General features: G+C 43.4%; 2 protein-coding genes across 2 annotated transcripts in view; both read right to left on the reverse strand.

The window, feature by feature from the left end:
* The window catches only part of LOC139367701 (intermediate filament family orphan 2-like), a 31,650-nt gene extending 30,493 nt beyond the window's left edge, over positions 1-1,157 (reverse strand). The window contains exon 1 of the mRNA XM_071105995.1: positions 133-1,157. Coding sequence (XP_070962096.1) covers positions 133-692 — 560 coding nt within the window. The 5' untranslated portion in view covers positions 693-1,157. The remainder of the gene's footprint in view (positions 1-132) is intronic.
* Positions 1,158-2,292: 1,135 nt separating this feature from the next.
* On the reverse strand, positions 2,293-18,734 carry LOC139368697 (tyrosine-protein kinase Srms-like). Its single transcript, XM_071107902.1, has 8 exons — positions 18,262-18,734; positions 14,808-14,929; positions 14,148-14,314; positions 5,196-5,343; positions 4,687-4,845; positions 4,179-4,360; positions 3,714-3,870; positions 2,293-3,473 (listed from the first exon to the last, which is right to left on the reverse strand). Exons 1-8 carry the CDS (start codon positions 18,606-18,608, stop codon positions 3,274-3,276), a joined length of 1,482 nt encoding a protein of 493 aa, XP_070964003.1. The 5' UTR covers positions 18,609-18,734; the 3' UTR covers positions 2,293-3,273.
* Positions 18,735-19,765: the final 1,031 nt, after the last annotated feature.

A 19,765-nucleotide genomic window follows, 5' to 3' on the forward strand; every position in this document is an offset into this window, starting at 1 on the left:
ACAACATTTGTCAGACACTTGGATAAGATTGTGAGATGCCTTGTTCTGAATGACTTGATTGATTGTGTCTTTGCATAAGTTTGCTTGACAACTTAAAAATGTAAAGTGTTAATTGAAAGTGACATCACTTACTTTTTTCTGTATTCGTCTCTATCTCTCTTGATTTTAGCCAACACATTGTACAGGGCTCGCAGTTCAGGGGTGACGGTATCGACTTGAACTCCAACATCAACACCATCCGCTTGCATCCATGACACCCCGGGGCTGTGGAGCCTAGTCTCGAGTCGGTCCCCAAACCTCGTGTGGGTAAAGTTCCATATCGTACCTGGTGGGCTTACCCGTGGCTGGTACCCAGCCAGAGACAGGTCCAAAGAGCCCGTTTGGGTTGTTTGTTCACGGCTAAAGTAGGCTCTGTAGCGGGATTGCTCTAATGCTTGCTGTAGTTGATTTTCTAACAACGTGTTTCTACGCTCCAATTCATGAACTTTAGCTAGGAAACATCGAAATCGCAGGTTAAGTGTTTTCAAGGCATGAATATTGGAACCCAAATCGTTCCGTAGAGCACTAGACACCCTAGCACTAGTACCAGACGCTGGCGTTCCAACGGGGACCCCAGCGGCACCCGGAGATTGCGAACCCTCAGCAAGAGCAATCGAATTCATCATTTCGTTTGCGTTAAATGGGCAATACATTAAATAAAAAATCGCCAAGGTATTCCGAGGGGCTTAACTGGTCAGCTTCAATTAGCCTGCTACTACTAGGCCTACTGTATTTTTCACCCGCGCCCTGCCGTAAAAATAGGCCAGCCCTCCACAATGCGGTCGGCGATGATGTGATTCTTTGAAATGAGCTTATGCGACTACAAATCTCGCAACCATTGCTGTGAACGCCATGTCATTGTGTCATCTTGGACAGTGTAGGAATGTAAACTCGACATAAAGATTAACGCCGTATGTCACCTTCTTCATGATGCTCTTGTTGACGGCGAATGCATCTCCACGCAAAACAGTTAAGGACGTTATTTATCCCCAGGCTATGTAGCCTGCGCACCTTCTGAACGTGCACCTTCTATGTATTGCTGCTGATATGTTAACTAGTTTTTGCAAAGTCATTCGCCTTCATTCATTTCTCCTGCGCCGCCCATCCTTTTGATAGAGTCGTCCCAGTGAGCTGCCGAATACGCTTGAAATCAAGACTCTGTCCCTATTACTGGTATTATGTTACAGCCAAATGAAAACACCCTACAATGCTACGCCCCACCCGCCCGTCAGCTTACTTGCCTTAATATTCTGAAATAAATGTGTTTATTTTTTAGAAAGATATGTTTAGAACATGCCCATTCAAGCTTATCTAACTTTAGATTTCCTAACGAACCAGAAAATCAGTAGTTATTTCTGATTGTTTATCAAAGTTATCTGGTCAACTCATTTATCCTGCTATGTAATGTATGTATGAATGTATGTATGTATGTACAGTGCGTTCGGAAAGTATTTAGACCCCTTCCCCTTTTCCACATTTTGTTACGTTATAGCCTTATTCTAAAATTGTTTAAATAAATAAAAATTCCTCATCAATCTACCCACAATGCCCTATAATGACAAAGCGAAACAGGTTGACATTTTAACCAAATGTATATAAAAAAACAGAAGTACCTTATTTACATAAGTATTCAGACCCTTTGCTATGAGACTCGACATTTAGCTCAGGTTTCCATTGATCATCCTTGAGATGTTTCTACAACTTGATTGGAGTCCACCTGTGGTACATTTAATTGATTGGACATGATTTGGAAAGGCACACAGGTGTCTATATAAGGTCCCACAGTTGACAGTGCATGTCAGAGGAAAAACCAAGCCATGAGGTCGAAGGACTTGTCGGTAGAGCGCCGAGACAGGATCTTGTCGAGGCACAGATCTGGGGAAGGGTACCAAAACATTTATGCAGCATTGAAGGTCCCCAATAACACAGTGGCCTCCATCATTCTTAAATGGATTGATGAGGGGAAAAAAATATTGAATCCATTTTAGAAAAAGGCTGTAACAAAATGTGGGAAAAGTAAAAGGGTTTGAATACTTTCTGAATGCATTGTATACCCATCTGGGGAGATTTGCTGAGCTAATGCTGTAGGCCTACTGGCCATAATAATAACAAGAAACAATAACAGAAGTCAAAATGCATTTTACTCCAGCTGCCAATGCATACTACTGTAGACTAGGCCTACGTTTTTCGTGTCATATCACTACTTCTATTTGATTCAAACACACAAATCCAATTGTGGTAATATGAATTTAATTGAAAAGATGTTCCCCTTTTTCCCAGATTCACCAAATATCGCTGAAAGACTAACTACGGACGAAATTGAATTCGGCACAATGGACTGCACTGCGTTTGGCGGTCATGAAAGTTGGCTGCGATTTCAGCACCTAGCCAGTGGACAGCGCCGCGGTACGGCCAGCTATAAATGAGCTAAGATTGAAGCACCAGAGGTTGATGTGGCTTTCCCATTATTTTAGGGAGGATTTAAAGAAATTGGGTGGTTACGTTTTTTGTACACAAATGAAGCATTATAATTGTATGTTCTTCCTAACATACACACACACAATGTAACAGGACTGTTATCTAGAAAATATTTTATTATCATCATTTTGGTTGTTAAATACCCAATGGCATAGTCAAGATATGGAAGAGACTTAATCAAAGTAGAATAAAGGAAGTTTATGATATGGCTCATATATCCCAAACTGTATTAGTATATCTCCTCAATATCATGCATTGACTGTTCAAAATTGCATCAGTTCAAAAGAAAATCTTCCATTGGTAGAAATTCCAAAAGATGTCCTTTATGGCTCACTCTCCAGTCTCAATGGCCATGTCCTCCATCACTGTGGACTGTATGAGCTGTCTCTATGAGATAAGTCTTTGTAGTGTGTAAACATATAGGCACTTTCTGTATGACTGGCCATTTAGCCTGTGCCCAGTGGGGCAAACTGTAGCATAGGGCCTTGGTGGGCTGTAACAGTGGCTCCACTTTTCTTGCCCTCCTTTCCTTATCTCCTTCCTCCCTTTCCCTAGGAAGGACTATTTATTGCACATAACCTCAAATAAAAACATCAATTACAAAACCAAGACAACTGGCTAAAAACAGACTAAAAGGTGTTAAAAAAAGGATCACCATGTTAGATAATGTCTTGCAGTCCAGTCCCTCTGCTTTGCATTGGTCTGAGTGTCTATGTCAGTGCAGTCACCCCTTGGCCTCCTATTCCTCCTCCAGATCTAGACCTCGATGGTCTTGAAGTAGATGCGGGAGTACATGGTGTCTAGATGGCTGTGCAGGGCATGGAAGGAGGGCCGCTTGGAGGCCTCTGGGTTCCAGCAATCCACCATAACGCGATAGATGTTGGGGGGACACCTACTTGGACAGGACAACCTGTAGCCTGTCGACAGGAGCTCCAGCACCTCCTTATTGCTCTTTCCTGTGTATGTGTTTGTGTGAGATCGAGAGCAAAAGAGAGAGAGATTGAGAGAGAGAAAGAGGGAGAAGAATAAATATTATTCAGAGGGATAAATATTATCAGTCAGAGGGAAATATTCCAAAGCATTTTTACAGATAGAGTTAATAGATTAACTGTAATGAGGGTTGACTTTTTCTCAAGATACGTGTTGTATAATGGTAAAAATAAGAATATTGTCTTGAAAACTTTTGACACACACACCATCGTATGGCATCTTTCCTCGTGACATCATCTCATAGAGCAGCACACCGAAGGACCAGACGTCAGACTTGACAGAGAAACGCTGGTAGAGAGCAGCCTCAGGGGCAGTCCATCTCACTGGGATCTTAGTGCTTCTGCTGGCTGTGTACACACTGTCCTACACACACACACACACACACACACACACACACACACACACACACACACACAGAGCGAGAGAGGGGACATATCCAACCATTTGTGTTTACTAAGAATATTTTCTTATTCCTATGGAAATGTCCCAATTATTTATTTGCTTTTTAAGCAAGAATCCTTGCTTTATCTGAGAGTGAACAATTTCGCCTTGACCAGGATAAGTAAGCCCAACATACAGCATATTTTTCTAAAGCTTTAGTTAACCTATAGGTTCTCCCTCTTCATTTCTCCATACATTTCACATTCATGTCACATCCATTCTATCCTTACCTTAATGATCCGTGCCAGTCCAAAGTCAGCCACCTTACAGACCAGGTCATCTCCCACCAGGATGTTCCTGGCCGCCAGGTCCCTATGCACAATGTGTCGGTCCTCCAGGTAGGCCATGCCCTCACCCACCTGGCTGCCCATGTAGATGAGGTGGGCAGAGGACAGCACATGACCCTCCGTCGCTGAGAACAGCATAGTGAGCGCACAGGTTAGGATCTGTCAAGCATGATAAGGTCTGCATAGTTACTCAATTGCTTTAACATATATGTTTATTAGTTAAAAACATTTAAATCTCAAACAGATCTTTGTCAGGTGAACTGAGTTGGAGTTATTTAATATGCAAGCCATATATGATTCCTGCTATTACATAATTTTTCAGGCAAGCACCCAATGACCACTTGAGGTTTTTGAATACTTATGTTATTGGTGAAGCATAATCATCTATGAACACACACACTGAATGCAATGTAAAGACTGGGGAACAGAGGGGAGGGTGTGACTGACTCACTGCCCAGGTAGGACTTGAGATTGCCCTTGGTCATGAGCTCAGTGACGATGTACACGGGCTCTCCCCTGGAACACAGGGCCAGCAGCTGGATCAGCTTGGGGTGGTGGAGGTTCTTAAGTGCCTGCACCTCCTTCACAAACTCATCCTGCTTAGTGTCCTCTGCAGGGGGGGGGGGGGGGGAGAGAGAGAGAGGCTGAGGTCAGTGCTGTCCAGGTGATAAGGAGCTTAGGACTGACCCTATGTAGTATTATAATCTCTTTATGAACAATGTGAGAGCCCTGACCCAGATGGACCGACTCAAAGTTAGAGAGTATGTAATTGTGTGTTTTGTGCATGCATGTGTTCCTGCTTTTTATAACGTTTTGCCATTGCTGTACTTGCCCATCTGCATTATGTCTTTGAAAATAATTCCCTCATCAATAGTCACTCATCAAATATTTGCCAAAATTCTGCTTGTCGTGTGCTGAATCATGTATTAATATGATAGCAGCGAGAGCTAGCATGCTTACCTTGTTTGAGCATCTTGATGGCCACCTTTTTTTTCTGGTTGATCCACAGGGCCTCCCACACTTCTCCAAAGTGGCCCTCCCCCAGCTTCCTTTGCAGTTTAAACTCCTCCCGAGGATGCTCCCAGGGCTCCATGTCAATCAGCTCCCTCTGGGGACACCACAACAACACTGTTACAAGCAGCCTCACACAACTGGACACCACAACACTGTTACAGCAGCACAGAACACAGCTACCGGGTATGGCGAATACCTTCAAATACTTGAGCTGTGCTTCATTTTGTTTTCCCAGTACAATGGAACCAATGAAATAGTCCCAAAAGTGCAAACTACAAGCAAAATTATTACGCATTTGTGTGTCAAATAAAATCAAATAGTATTTGTCACATGCAGCGAATACAACAGGTGCAGACTTTCCCGTGAAATGCTTACTTACAAGCCCTTAACCAACAATGAGTTAAAAAGTAAGAACATTAGCAAATAAAAATAGTAACACAATAGATTACAATAATGAGGCTTTATAGAAGGACTACCTGTGTGGAGTCAATGTGCAGGGGTACGAGGTAGTTGAGGTAATAGGTAAATGTAGGTAGAGGTAAAAGTGGCTAGGTAATCAGGATAGATAATAAACAGAGTAGCATCAGTGTATGTGGAGAGTGCATAAGTGTGTGTATGTGGCCTCAATATTGTGACGACCCTCCCACTCTGTCTGCCGAATTCTTTTTCTTTGCTCTTGTTTTCCTTAATATGATGTCGGTGGGCGGAGCCGGGAGGGTCGTCAGTGAAATGGGACACCTGGGCTCGGGTGTGTCCCAGGATAAATGCACCTCTTCCCCATTCATTGGGAAGACACTCTCCATGCAGACACTGATAGATTTTGTTTGTTTGCGTTGGCACCTTTCAACACCCCTCATTATCACATTTATCCACGCAAACACTCACTTACACTACTGATTACACACACCATTGCTAATTGTATTTAGTTTACTTTGGTTAATAAATATATTGTGTTAATCCTTATCTCCACGTCGTTTCCTTTTTGTTACGGGCTTCGAGACGGTTTGTGACAAGTGGAGGCTCATCTGGGAACATAAAGGTTGCTTCCTAAACATTGTGGTGTATAGCACTTTGTTGCATTATGAAGGACTAATACTAGTGTCATTTGGCTTACTAGCATGTGTGTTATGTTTGGGAGGACGTGGAGTTAATTTTAAACTCTGTAGGTGCTTTGTTTGCATCTTTTGTTACAGCTTGTTTGAGTTGTAATGTTTGGTGCCCAGTACTGGTTGCCTTTGTTTGTTTGGTAAACTTGCCACTGCGGTGGATAGTTGGTTGTGTGCTGCATTGGAGAGAGTACATTGGTTAGTTTCTAGGCCCCTGCCCAGGCTGGAGACTCTTGCTCTACTCGCTGTTGGGACATGGGTCCGAGGAGGTGAGTACAATCGGTTGTGTACCTTAGTGGGAGATTTGGGTATGGTAGTGACACTAGCTACGCGGAGCTATAGCCTTTTCCCCTCTGTTACATGCTGACCAGACCGGACACGTCTCGTGCGTTGCAAAATACATTTAGAAATCTCTTATTCAATTATTTGCGCGCCAACGAGCGTCTGCGTTGCCAAGGGCTAAAATAGAATTCTTTCTATTTCTGACGCAGATCGCGCTTCAAGTCCTGCCTCTCCCATCTCCTCATTGGTTTATAGAAGCAGGTGCCATCTCCTCATTGGTTATACCCACGTGGGTGATAGGAAGACAAACTGTTTTGCCGGTCGTCATGGTAATACTATGAAAGTTTAGATGCCAATCACCATATAAATTCAAAGATGAAAAAGCCTGGAAGGAGGAGAGATGACTAGAAACCACCCGGTTGGCCGTTTTGTGTGGATTAATTTTCGGAGTAGAAGACCTTGTGCATTTCAGGTAAAATAACAACTCAATGTTTATATTCCAGGACAAATTAGCTAGCAACAGCAAGCTAGCTAAATAGGACAAATTAGTTAGCAAGCTAACTAGCCATACATGTTTAATGCTTTTCGACCTGTCCCCAAATGAATGTCATTGGTTCAGAGTTTGTTTTGATATTTTAACCTGTGTCGTGATCGTGTTTGGTGTAGGGGGACAAAATACATTTATGCACGATAGCGTACGCGCGTAGCCGGTCTGGGTTCCATTTTAGGCTTAGTGACATGTTTCACTTTGGAATACATTGGGCATGGTTATTTTTGTGTTTTTGTGTGGTGTCTGTGGACTGAGCAGTTGTCTCGGGCACATCTGTGGCTTGGGGGAATGTGCCAGCGTGCTGGAGGTTTATTTCCTTGCCAGCGGGCTACAGTGAGTAATTATCCACACAAAGACTAGGGTTGAGTTACTGTAGGTTTTGGGGAAGCTCCATATATATCTCATCTCTCTTCTGTGGTGCCCAGTGTGATTGTCATTTCTCTGGTTGTGGTCTGGTGTGCTCAGCAGAGGGGAAGAGATTATATATTGTTTTCTTGTGACTATGGCATCTTACCTAGATGAGTTTGTTCGCTTTCCATCAGATGAACTGTTAGAATTATGTACTAAAGAACAGCTGTTGAAGGTTGCTGAACACTACAAGGTTGAAATTAGTGATAAATGTCAAATTCTATTAGGTTGATATTGAAGGCCAATCTGATGGAGAGGTATTCTTGAAGTTACCACTGGGGCAGCCTCTGCTGAGGACTCTCTGTCTCCCTGTAACGTTACAATGGTCGCTCCATCGGTTAGTCCTAGTAGTCTTTTTGAACAGCAGAAAGAACTGCTTATGTTATAGCTAGAGCATGATCGGCTTTAAAAAGGAATTGGAATTTAAACAGGATTTGGAGCATGTTAAAATCGAGCTGCAACAAGAGCGGCTAGAGCTAGTTAGGGAAGGAAAGCTCTCAGGGGAGAGTTTGCTCTGGGAAGGTGACCCAGATGTACCTAGGGGTCGTGCCCCGGACACATTTGATATTGTTGGGAACTTACAGTTGTTGCCTAAATTCAATGAAAAGGACCCTGAGACATTATTTTTGTTATTTGAGCGTGTTGCTGACGCTAGGACTTGGCCTGATTCTGAACACACTTTAATGTTGCAGTGTGTGTTGACTGGTAAAGCGCAGGAAGCATATTCAGCTCTTAGTGTAGCCGACAGTGTCAGGTATGATAAGGTTAAAACGGCTGTGTTCCAGATTTACGAATTTGTTCCTGAGGCTTACCGCCAACGATTTAGAACTGGTTCCTGAGGCTTACCGCCAACAATTTAGAACTGGTTCCTGAGGCTTACCGCCAACGATTTAGAACTGGTTCCTGAGGCTTACCGCCAACGATTTAGAACTGGTTCCTGAGGCTTACCGCCAACGATTTAGAACTGGTTCCTGAGGCTTACCGCCAACGATTTAGAACTGGTTCCTGAGGCTTACCGCCAACGATTTAGAACTGGTTCCTGAGGCTTACCGGCAACGATTTAGAACTGGTTCCTGAGGCTTACCGCCAACGATTTAGAACTGGTTCCTGAGGCTGGGATGGGATGATAAACACATGTTGAGTTTGCCAGATAATTATCTTCAGTTTAATCGCTGGTGTTCCGCCTCTGCAGTTATGACTTTCCAAGGGCTGTGTGATCTGATTAGAGCAATTTAAGGACACAATCCCTGATCGTATAGCCACGTACATTAACGAACGAAAAGTAAAGACTGCCACTGAAGCTGCGGTTTTGGCGGATGAGTATATTTTGACTCACAAAAGTGTCTTTGAAGAGCCCCGTATTCGGAGTGAGTGGTTGAGAGATTTGGGGCTCACTCACCGAGATACTTTGGTTCATGGGCAGAGTTTCATTCAACTAGGGTTGAGCCTGACTCCCGTGGTAAGGCTGACTTTGGTCAAGAGTGTCACTACTGTAAAGGTTTAGGTCATTGGAAAAATGAATGTCCAGTTCTCAGGGCTAGGGGTAAATTCAGTACATGTGCTTATGTTAAATCTAAGCCTACGGCGTTCGCCCCGCCTGTTCCACATCCGTTCACTCCTGACACATTGTCTCATGCCCAGGGGCTTGTGAAAGTCCATATTGACCCAGACTATTTACCTTTCATTACAGAGGGTTTTGTGTCTGTTAGGAAGTAAGGACCTAGTGCCAGTGAAGATCCTGAGCGACACAGGTGCCTCTGAATCGTTTGTGTTGGAGTCTGTTACCCTTCTCTGCTGAGAATGATTTGGGGAATAGTGTTCTAATTAGGGGAATAGGTTTGAACACACTGTCAGTTCTGAGCCGTGGCGACCTGGTCACTGCACCGGTTAAAGAGAATACCACAAAGAAGTCTGTCACTGCTTTCCCTGTTATCCCGTTATCTGTATCCCGCTCAGATCTAATCAATGCGCAACGGGCTGACCCCACATTAGAAGAGTTGCGTGACCAAATTGTGCCTGTGGAACAGTTGGGAGATGTCGCCCATGGCTATTTCCTCCAAGAGGATGTCCTGATGAGAATGTGGGTGTCTCATGGTAGTTGTTTTTTGGTCAGGTTGTACCAGTTAAGCTTCGTGAGTTGGTGTTGCCAACTTCCCACAACGATGTTGCTGGACACATGGGTGTGAGGAAAACCTACAACCGCATAATAAGACATTTATTTTGGCCTAGGTTAGAGGGATGTTTCTGAGTTCATCAACTTGTCACACCTGTCAATTAACTGGTAAACCTAATCAAGCTATTAAGCCGGTACCACTGTTTCCTATTCCTGTACTCAGCCAACCTTTTGAGTATCTGATTGACTGTTGGTCCTCTGCCTCGTTCTAAAAAGGGTAGTAGTTACCTGTTCACTGTGATGTGTCAGACCACTAGGTTTCCTGCTGTCTATCCTCTCATGTCTATCACGACTAAGTCTGTGCTAAACGCTTTGACTCAGTTTCTCACTGTTTGGAATCCCTAAGGTCATTCAGAGTGATCAGGGATATAATTTCACTAATCTGTTTGGTCAGGTTCTCCAACAGCTTTATATTAAACACAATTTGTCTAGCACCTATCACGCGCAAAGTCAAGGAGCACGGGAACGTTTCCATCAAACACTTAAGACTGAGAGATTATTGTAATGAGATGGATTGGGAGGAGGTGTTGCCTTGGTTACTGTTTGCCGCTAGGGAGGTTTCACAGGAGAGTACGGGTTTCAGTCCAAATGACCTTGTTTGGACATGGGGTGTGTGGACTTCTATCTGCTCCCCAGGATGACTGGAAGTCTTCCGAGCCGCCTGAGTCCCAGTTATCTTATGTTGCCTGTACTCCGCTGGTGAAATGGCTAAAGAGAAGTTATCATCTTCACAGGAGAGAATGAAGGGCATATTTGATCGGCGAACTGAGCCTCATCACTTTAGTCCAGGTGACCAGGTTCTTGCTCTGCTGCCAATTGTTGGTTCTCCTTTTCAAGCCAAGTTTCATGGTCCATATGCCGTTGTGAGCCAGTGCACAGAGCAAAATGATCTAGTTGCCACTCCAGAACAAAGAAAAGCGCACCTACTGTGCCATGTAAATTTGTTAACCCTATTATGCACGTTCCTCTGAGACTGAACAGTGGGAGTCTACAGAGGAGGGTCAAACCTGTTCTTTTGGCCGATACCATTAATTCGCTGGGTTCTTGTCATGCTAGATCTGTGCATGAGGAGGATGTTCCTGGTCCTGACGATTGCATACTGCAGGGTAGATTGTAAAATTCAGAGACACTGGATATTTTAGACAGCCTTCTCGCTCATCTACTTGTTGATGGGCGGACAGAGATGTTTGGTCTGATTCAGAGATTTCCAGGTTTGTTTTCTGATACACCTACATGTACAAACTTAATGGAACATGATATTGACATTGGAGATGCTGACCCCATTCGTCAGCGGTTCTATAGAGTTTCTTCAGAGAAACTACGTTGTCTGGATGCTGAGGTCCGGTGCATGCTGGAGAATAAGATGGCAGAGCCTTCTTTCTCCAGTTGGGCTTCTCCCTGTATCTTGGTCAGTAAACCGGATGGGACAAACAGATTTTGTACGGACTACCATAAGGTAAAGTGTCACTAAGCCAGATTCATTGTCTCAGATGGAGGACTGCGTTCAAGTCGGCGCAGCAAAGTTTGAGCAAATTTGACCTGTTAAAGGGCTATTGGCAGGTGCCACTGACGCGTAGGGTGAAATCTCTGCCTTTTACACCCTTTGGTCTGTACTCTTATTCGGTTATACATTTCGCCCTGCGTAATGCACCTGACACTTTTCATCATATTACCACTTTTCAGCGACTTATGAACAGGATTGTCTCCGGTCTGGCTGGGTGCGCTGTTTATCTGGACGATGTAGTTATATATATATTTGCAGATACTTGGGAGGAACATCTGTCCCGTATTCAAGCCTTGTTCGACCGCCTAGCTGCGGGTTGCCTCACGATAAATCTGGCTAAATGTGAGTTTGCTCAGGCGACCATTACATACCTTGGAAAGGTGGTTGGGCAGGGTGAAGTGCATCCTGTTTGGGCTAAGGTGGTAGCTATTGATGCTTTTCCACCACAAACTACTAAAAAGGAACTGATGTGTTTCTTGGGAATGATTAGTTATTATCGTAGTTTTTGTAGGAAGTTCTCTACTGTGGTTGCTCCCATGACAGATTTGCTGAAAGTTAAGGCAGTTTACGTATGGTCTTCTCATTGTCAACAGGCTTTTGAAGATGCAAGAGGTTGCTTACCTCAACTCCGTTGTTGGCTGCTCATCGCGTGGATTTGTCATTTACCTTGCAGGTGGATGCTTGTCATTTGGGGGCAGGTGCAGTTTTGCTGCAAGCAGATGTGTCTGGTGTTGAGGCCTGTTTCGTTTCCAAAAAGTTGAACCATTATCAGTTGAACTACTCGGTTATTGAAAAAAGCACTAGCACTCATATGGGCGCTACAACACTTCGAAGTGTATGTCAGGAGTAGTACCTATTGTACTCGTGCTCCCAGTTCCTGAATGTCCACGTGACTGACCACTGTTATTTTGTGTCTGGTATTGTCCTGTTCTGTCGCTCCTGTCTGTTCCCTTCTGGTCTCGTTTTCTTTCCTCTTAAAGGTTGCTTCCTGTCCGCAAAGGTTGCTGAGGTCTGGGGAGGACGAGGTTGGCGGGGGCAAGTGGACGCCCTGGGGGGGGGGGGGGGGGGGGGGGGGGGGGGTGGTGTGTGACGACCCTCCCACTCTGTGTGCCGAATTATTTGTCATTGCTCTTGTTTTCCTTGTTTTTTCGGTGGGCGTTTTTTTGTCTGTTTTTGTTTGTTTGAGTTGGTACCTTTCAACACCCCTCATTATCACATTTATCCACGCAACCACTCACTTACACTACTGATTACACACACCATTGCTAATTGTATTTAGTTTACTTTAGTTAATAAATATATTTTGTAATTCCTTATCTCCACGTCGTCTCGCTTTTTGTTATGGGCTTCGAGATGGTTTGTGACAATATGCATGAGTGTGTGCAAAAAAGTGTTGTCACATACACAAAGTCAAAATTGGCCATAATCGTAATTTTATATTTTTATATTTGGTCTTACTTCAAGGTTAGGGTTAGGCATAAGAATAGCATTGTGGTTAGATTCAATCAGATTTTAAATAGACAAATTGTAGCAATAGGTGGGGGGTTTATGACTTTGTGGCTGGGGTAACTAGTGTCGACTGCAAAAAAGGGTCAACTCAAATAGTCCCAGGTAGCCATTTGATTAGCTGTTCAGCATTCTTATGGCTTGGAGGTAGATGCTGTTCGGAGCCTTTGTCCCAGACTTGGCGTTCTGGTACTGCTTGCTGTGCGGTAGCAGAGAGAACAGTCTATGGGTTGGGTGGCCGGGGTCTTCGACAATTTTCCAGGCCTTCCTCTGACAGTGATCTACTAGGCGGTCCGCATCACACTTTGTAGATCCTTGTGGTCGGATGCCAAGCATTAATGCAGCCAGTCAAGAGGCTCTCAGTACTGCAGCTGTAGAACGTTTTGAAAATCTGAGGGCCCTTGCCAAATCTTTTCAGCCTCCTGAGGGGCAAGAGTCGTTGTCGTGCCTTCATGACTGTATTGGTGTGTGTGTGGACCATGTTAATTTCTTAGTGATGTGGACATAGGAACTTCAATCTCTCGACCCACTCCACTACAGCCCCGTTGTGTGTGTGTGGTGATCAGGTGGCTTTAGGACATTGAAAGATAAGGGAAGTTTCTTTAAAAACAAAGGCTGTATTATTTCATACTTAGACTCATAGATAGTCAAGTGCTACAAAATAAGTGTCAATCAATCAATAATCTACAAAGGATGATTTATACTTAAATGATTACCAAGTTTACATTGTGATGGTCGTGGCAAATCAAACTACACATGGTTAAATGAAATGTAACATCTGCTCCTTTCAATCTCATGAAGAGAATTTGAAATCATCTTGGCTTTCCTTTCAAGAGGCTCAGTCTAAATGTTTGTTTCATGCAACAAAACGAGGAAGCTACAGAAGTGTCAACTGCATTAAAGACATGCTAGTCTTGGTATGAGTTTCTCATTTACTTTTTTTGTTGTCAAATTGAACATTTGAGGACAAATGATTTTGGCACAAATAACTACACCTACAATCAAATGGTGTATAAAATGGCAACATCAGTCTAACTGCTAAGAAATATAAATGCAAATACTAAAGAAGATACCCAAATTGAAAAGCATAAAATGAAATAAAAAGGGCCTGAAGTGAGGGGGGAAGTGCGTGTGTGTCTGCGGGGCTTTCCACAGCCTCTGATTCAGTCACATCTCTGCTGGGAAGGAAGAGAGAAGAGATCTGATCACGGAGAGGTCGCCAGGAAAAACAGCCTGATCACTGCTACTACACTACTGCTTCTTGATTCTGTAATGATGTCACAGTAAACACATCATTCTAACAAATATGATTGGATTTTGGGGAATTTGTCTGCCAAAAACTTGTGTGAGATCCGGGTGGTACACACACCTGCTGTGCACATGGCTCATCCAGAGGCACTGCTAGACTCCTGGAGTTGTTCTGGTAGTATTGGATCAGCTCCCCCAGAGTGGCGAAGGAAATCTTGTCTGACACAAAGTACGCCCCGATCAATGAACGCTGGATTCGGAAATGGAACACTTTCCCATCGTTTCTGGCTGTGGAGGAGAGGGCTGATTTGACTGTTTTATATTTGACACATTTCAAAAGTAAGGTGGTTTACACACAGTTTTCCTTTTTAAATGTCTTATGTCACACCCACAATTGGCCAAAGTAATATTAGCAACAGGACATATGAGCACTGACTTGGACATTGCTTACAGTACAGTGGGTAATCAGAGGATGGTGGTTCTCAACTACGGAAGTACTTTATTGCCACCCATTGGTGAATGAATGACTGCACTTCTTTTTCCACTGGTATTTGTTTGCATAGTATTTAATAGTGAAGTTGTGTGGTAACAACATAATTAAATATTAGAACTCTAATGTAATAATGTAATTTAGTAGGATCTCTGTGGGTAACAATGGGTCCTTTCTGGTATTTACTTAAATTAATTCAGAGCTACCCAGTAGGCTACCAAATGGTGAATATGCTGCTTGTGTTAATGAATTAGCAAGTAATTAACATGTGACCATGCAATATGGGCTTACCTGAGATAGTGTATTCATCACTGTGGCTCTCGCTGATGCGCACCAGGAACGAGCCATCCTTATTCTGAGAGGCTAGGAGCAGTTTCTCCGCCTTCAGCCGGTTGATGTTCCCATAATACCACCTCAACAGACAGACAGATGGATAGATGAACAGGCAGACAGGGAACGAGGAAGACAGACAGACAAAAAGAGACACATGCACAATTGCACACAGGAGCAGGCAAGCGCAGACAAGAGCACACACACTGACACAGACACACACACATTTCCCCTAAAAAACAACAGTGGTGAACCCCCCAAATATCAATGTAATCTAATAATTTATCTATTTCTCAAACTCAAGCTGCTTTGAGTGGAAGAGTAGGTGTGGTTCATAGGCTAGACTCCATTCAGAGAGTAAGTAAGGAAGGCTATTTACAGTAATTAACAAGAATGGGTGTGGCTGTGCTGCAAACACTAGGTACCTTTCCATGACACTTAGGTTTCACCTGAAACTCTGTCAGGTGTGGGTGTGAGCTGAGTCAAAAGTTGTGTATCCACTGCTGTACTTCGCATACAGTAGTTGCTAAAGCTACAACTTGACTGCAGTTGCACCAATCTGACCACAAAGACAGGAACTTTATTTGTAAACGGTAACCACATACAGAAATGTTATATACTACAATGCTGTCAACTGTGCAGTAGTAAACATGAAGGGAGGGAGGGGTGCTGTGTCACTTCTCAGTCAACAACAATTGACATGATTTCATCTGAATGAGTTCTATTTGAAATAATGACTATGCCAAATCTCTTTTTTGGAGCCTCAAATAAAACATTATGTTAAATATAGCCTACCCAGTAGGCAAAAAGACGTTGAAAAAACCCATATAAAAGACGGATCTTATGGACGTAAAATATATGCATTTTCCGGTTGTTGAAAATACGTATTTTCCGTACATTGAAATCCGGTTTAAAATTATAGTAGAAAATATGTATTTTCCAGAAGTTGAAAACAGGTTATCTTTGTTTCTGAATAAACATTGGAAATACATAATTTACAGACTCTGAAAATACATATTTTTTAGGTCATTGATTCTATGGCCAAATTTCGGAGTATTCAGACCCCTTGACTTCCCATATTTTCTTAAGTTACAGCCTTATTCTAAAATGTATAAACTTTTTATTTTTGCACATTTATTAAAAATTAAAAACGTAAATATAACATTTACATTTCAGATCCTTTACTCAGTACTTTTTTGAAGCACCTCTAGCAGCGATTACAGCCAGGAGTCTCCTTAGGTATGATGCCACTGTACAAGCTTGGCACACCTGTATTTGGGGAGTTTATCCCATTCTTCTCTGCAGATCCTCTCAAGTGCTGTCAGGTTGGAGGGGAGCGACGCTGCACAGCTATTTTCAGGTCTCTCCGGAGATGTTCAATCGGCTTCAAGTACGGGCTCTGGCTGGGCCAATCAAGGACATTCAGAGACTTGCCACTCCTGCGTTGTCTTGCCTGTGTGCTTAGGGTCGTTGTCCGGTTGGAAGGTGAACCTTCGCCCCAATCTGAGGTCCTGAGCGCTCTGGAGCAGGTTTTCATCAAGGATCTCTCTGCACTTTACTCCGTTTATCTTCCCATTGATCCTGACTAGTCTCCCTGTCCCTACAGCTAAAAAACATCTGCTTGATGCTGAAACCAATATGCTTCACCGCAGGGATGGTGGCAGGTTTCCTCTAGACGTGACACTTGGCATTCAGGCCAAAGAGTTCAATCTTGGTTTCATCACACCAGAGAACCTTGTTTCTCATGGGCGGAGAGTCTTTAGGTGCCTTTTGGCAAACTTAAAGTGGGCCGTCATTTGCCTTTTACTGAGGAGTGGTTTCGGTCTGGTCACTCTACCATAAAGGCCTGATTGGTGGAGTGCTGCAGAGATGGTTGTCCTTCTGGAAGGTTCTCCCATCTCCACAGGGGAACCCTTCCCCCCCGATTGCTCAGTTTGGCCGGGCGGCCAGCTCTAGGAAGAGTATTGGTGGCTCCAAACTTCTTCCATTTAAAAATGATGAAGGCTACTGTGTTCTTTGGGACCTTCAATGCTGCAGACATTTTTTGGTACACTTCCCCAGATCTGTGCTTCGACACAATCCTGTCTCGGAGCTCTACGGCCAATTCCTTCGACCTCATGGCTTGGTTTTTGCTCTGACATGCACAGTAAACTGTGAGACCTTATATAGATAGGTGTGTGTCTTTCCAAATCATGTCCAATCAATTGAATTTACCACAGGTGGACTCCAATCAAGTTGTAGAAATATCTCAAGGATGATCAATGGAAACAATATTCACCTGAGCTCAATTTTGAGTCTCATTGCAAAGGGTTTGAATACTTATGTAAATTAGGTATTTCTGTTTTTATTTTTTATAAATTTGTCTGTCGGACTGCCAGATGGTGAAGTGTAATTCATCACTCCAGAGAACGTGTTTCCACTGCACCAGAGTTCAATGGCGGTGAGCTTTACACCACTCCAGCCAAAGCTTGGCATTGTGCATAGGGATCTTAGGCTTGTGTGTGGCTGCTCGTGCATGGAAACCCATTGTAATGAAGCTCCCGATGAACAGTTTTTGTGCCAACTTTGCTTCCAGAGGCAGTTTGGGACTCGGTAGTGAGTTCCAAACTGCCTCTGGAAGCAACCGAGGACAGACGATTTTTACACGCTGCGCGCTTCAGCACCCCTTGTGTGTCCTACCACTTCATGGCTGAGCAATTGTTGATCCTAGAAGTTTCCACTTCACAATAACAGCACTTACAGTTAACCAGGACAGTTCTAGCAGGGCAGGCATTTGACAGGTGGCATCCTATGACAGTGACATATTAAAAGTCACTGAGCTCTTCAGTAAGGCCATTCTACTGCCAATGTTTGTCTATGGAGATTGCATGGCTGTGTACTCAATTATATACACCTGTCAGCAACGTGTGGCTGAAATTGTCGAATCCACTCATTTGAAGGGGTGTCCATATATTTTGTAAATATAGTGTCATGTTTTAGCCAAATCAAGGCCGGTCCAGATGGAAGATGTTGCAGGGTGGGGGTGCTGTGATTTTTTTTGCCCGAGCTACGCTAGAAAAGGCTATATTGGTCCGCTAATACAGGACTAGTAAAGGCCCAGCGTGCTACTTTGTGAAGAAAAAAAGTATAATTATACATTTTCAGCAGTACCCCCTACTTCCCGCGGCTATGGGTCCAGAAATCAATTAAGGCCGGTCCAGATCAGACCCCAAAAATATAATAATAAATACGTCCAAAAAGATGTCGCTGTAGGTTGGTATTGGTAAACCTGGTAGGTTAAACATGATCCTATACAATATGGTGGACAAAAGCCAATCAAACCCGAAACGAGTGAAAGAAACATGGTGAAATCGTAACTGCATATTATGAATGAAACAATATTGAGGTTGACCGCGCGCATAGACGCGCCACTCACTTGTGATTAGCGAACTCGTCCTGTAGAATGGCCACATATGTAGCCGGGACCAGTCCGGACTCCATCGAACCGGTAAGTTTTTTGGCAAGCACATAATCCCCCCTCTTTTCTATTACTGACAGCTTGTCACCTTCCTTGATAGTCAGCTCCTCCTCGCTCCTGGCTTCGAAATCGAAAAGAGCCGCATAGAGCTGAGTCGGTTTCTTCTTGGGGGACGGGGCACGGATATCACCTGAAATAGTGGGGATTTCGGCTGGTCGGGTCATATTTGGGTAATGGAATTCGGGCCATATCCAGTTCCATAGTCGACTACAGCATGGCATGCAACCACGACAACAAACCTCCATCCCAAGCCAGTCGCAACGCCGAGGTATCCAGGTTTTTTTAGGGAACCGCGACAATACGACGCGAAAATAGATGTGTTAATAGGAAAGCCAGAGGCATATACAGTTTCGAGACGTCTTCGAGCTGCCCTTTCTCTCCTTCACAGCAAACATTGTGCGGCATCAGCAATAATTAGGTTGATAATCAGGAGAAACCGGTTTTGTGTTGAGATGGATCAGGGACACAGTACTGTTGGCCGTGGGAATGCGGAAACGAGATATCCATGTCCAATTGTGCCCACATTGATCCTCAGTCATTTGCCAAGTGCGCCTAAAAAAGAGGAAATAGCCTACCTATACTTGTCCTCCAATGAATGATAAGCAAATACCGCATCTCTCTGGAATACGGTCAAAATCTCTGCACTGCAAGTGGCATTTGCTGAGCCAGGTCCACGAAATGCGTATAGTCAGGGTTTTTGTTTGGAACACTAGACATTTCCCGCTATCCCCGCGTCTGTGAACCTGTCCGCCTGCTGCTTGTGCTTGGCGGTTAAATCAACAACACCCCAGAGTATATCTGTCCATCTACAACTACACCATTGACTCTGGTGCAAGTGATAATTCCCTATCTATTATACGTAATTCTCCTTATCAATATACTAATAAATGTTTTTTAAAATATTAGTTTTACTGTTAAAAAAGAAAGATGCTGGTAACACAATAATAACCCATTGGTTATCACAGTGTATAATGTAGAAGTAGACTATGGTAATGATGTACACCTCAATTCCTCATTGGTTTGGAAATATATTGTATTGTACAATGAACACAATATGAATGTAAACGTATAGCCCACAATAAAGCATTCAGCTGTCAGTAGAGTACATCATGTTGTGCAATTTAGTGTATACAACAAAAAATAAACAAATATCCACTCAAGGTAATACCTATACATATATTTTGTAAAAACAACCGTTCCCTTATTACATCCCCGGCAAAAGACAAAAAGACATTGGTTTCTGTTTAATAGATAGCACACTGTTTTATTAGTATATTTAGCTTTGTGATGTACAGCTTGGGAGAAAAAAAAGTCACATTTAAGTTTGGAAACATTTGACCTTAGCAGTGACATCACACTTAAGAAAGCTTAATTTCAAATCATTGGTTTTTCATTAATCAAA

The sequence above is a fragment of the Oncorhynchus clarkii genome, chromosome 16 (assembly GCF_045791955.1).
Source record: "Oncorhynchus clarkii lewisi isolate Uvic-CL-2024 chromosome 16, UVic_Ocla_1.0, whole genome shotgun sequence".
In the NCBI taxonomy this organism is placed as follows: Eukaryota; Metazoa; Chordata; class Actinopteri; order Salmoniformes; family Salmonidae; genus Oncorhynchus; species Oncorhynchus clarkii.

Bases quoted from the DNA above. Each gene is read 5' to 3' on its own strand.
- LOC139368697 (XM_071107902.1), bottom strand. From the start codon at position 18,608: ATGGAGGTTTGTTGTCGTGGTTGCATGCCATGCTGTAGTCGACTATGG. The intron at 14,930-18,261 runs GTGAGTGGCGCG...CTGTCTGTTGAG, and splicing joins GACGAGTTCGCTAATCACAA to GTGGTATTATGGGAACATCA. The intron at 4,361-4,686 runs GTGAGTCAGTCA...TGCTGTTCTCAG, and splicing joins TCTCAAGTCCTACCTGGGCA to CGACGGAGGGTCATGTGCTG.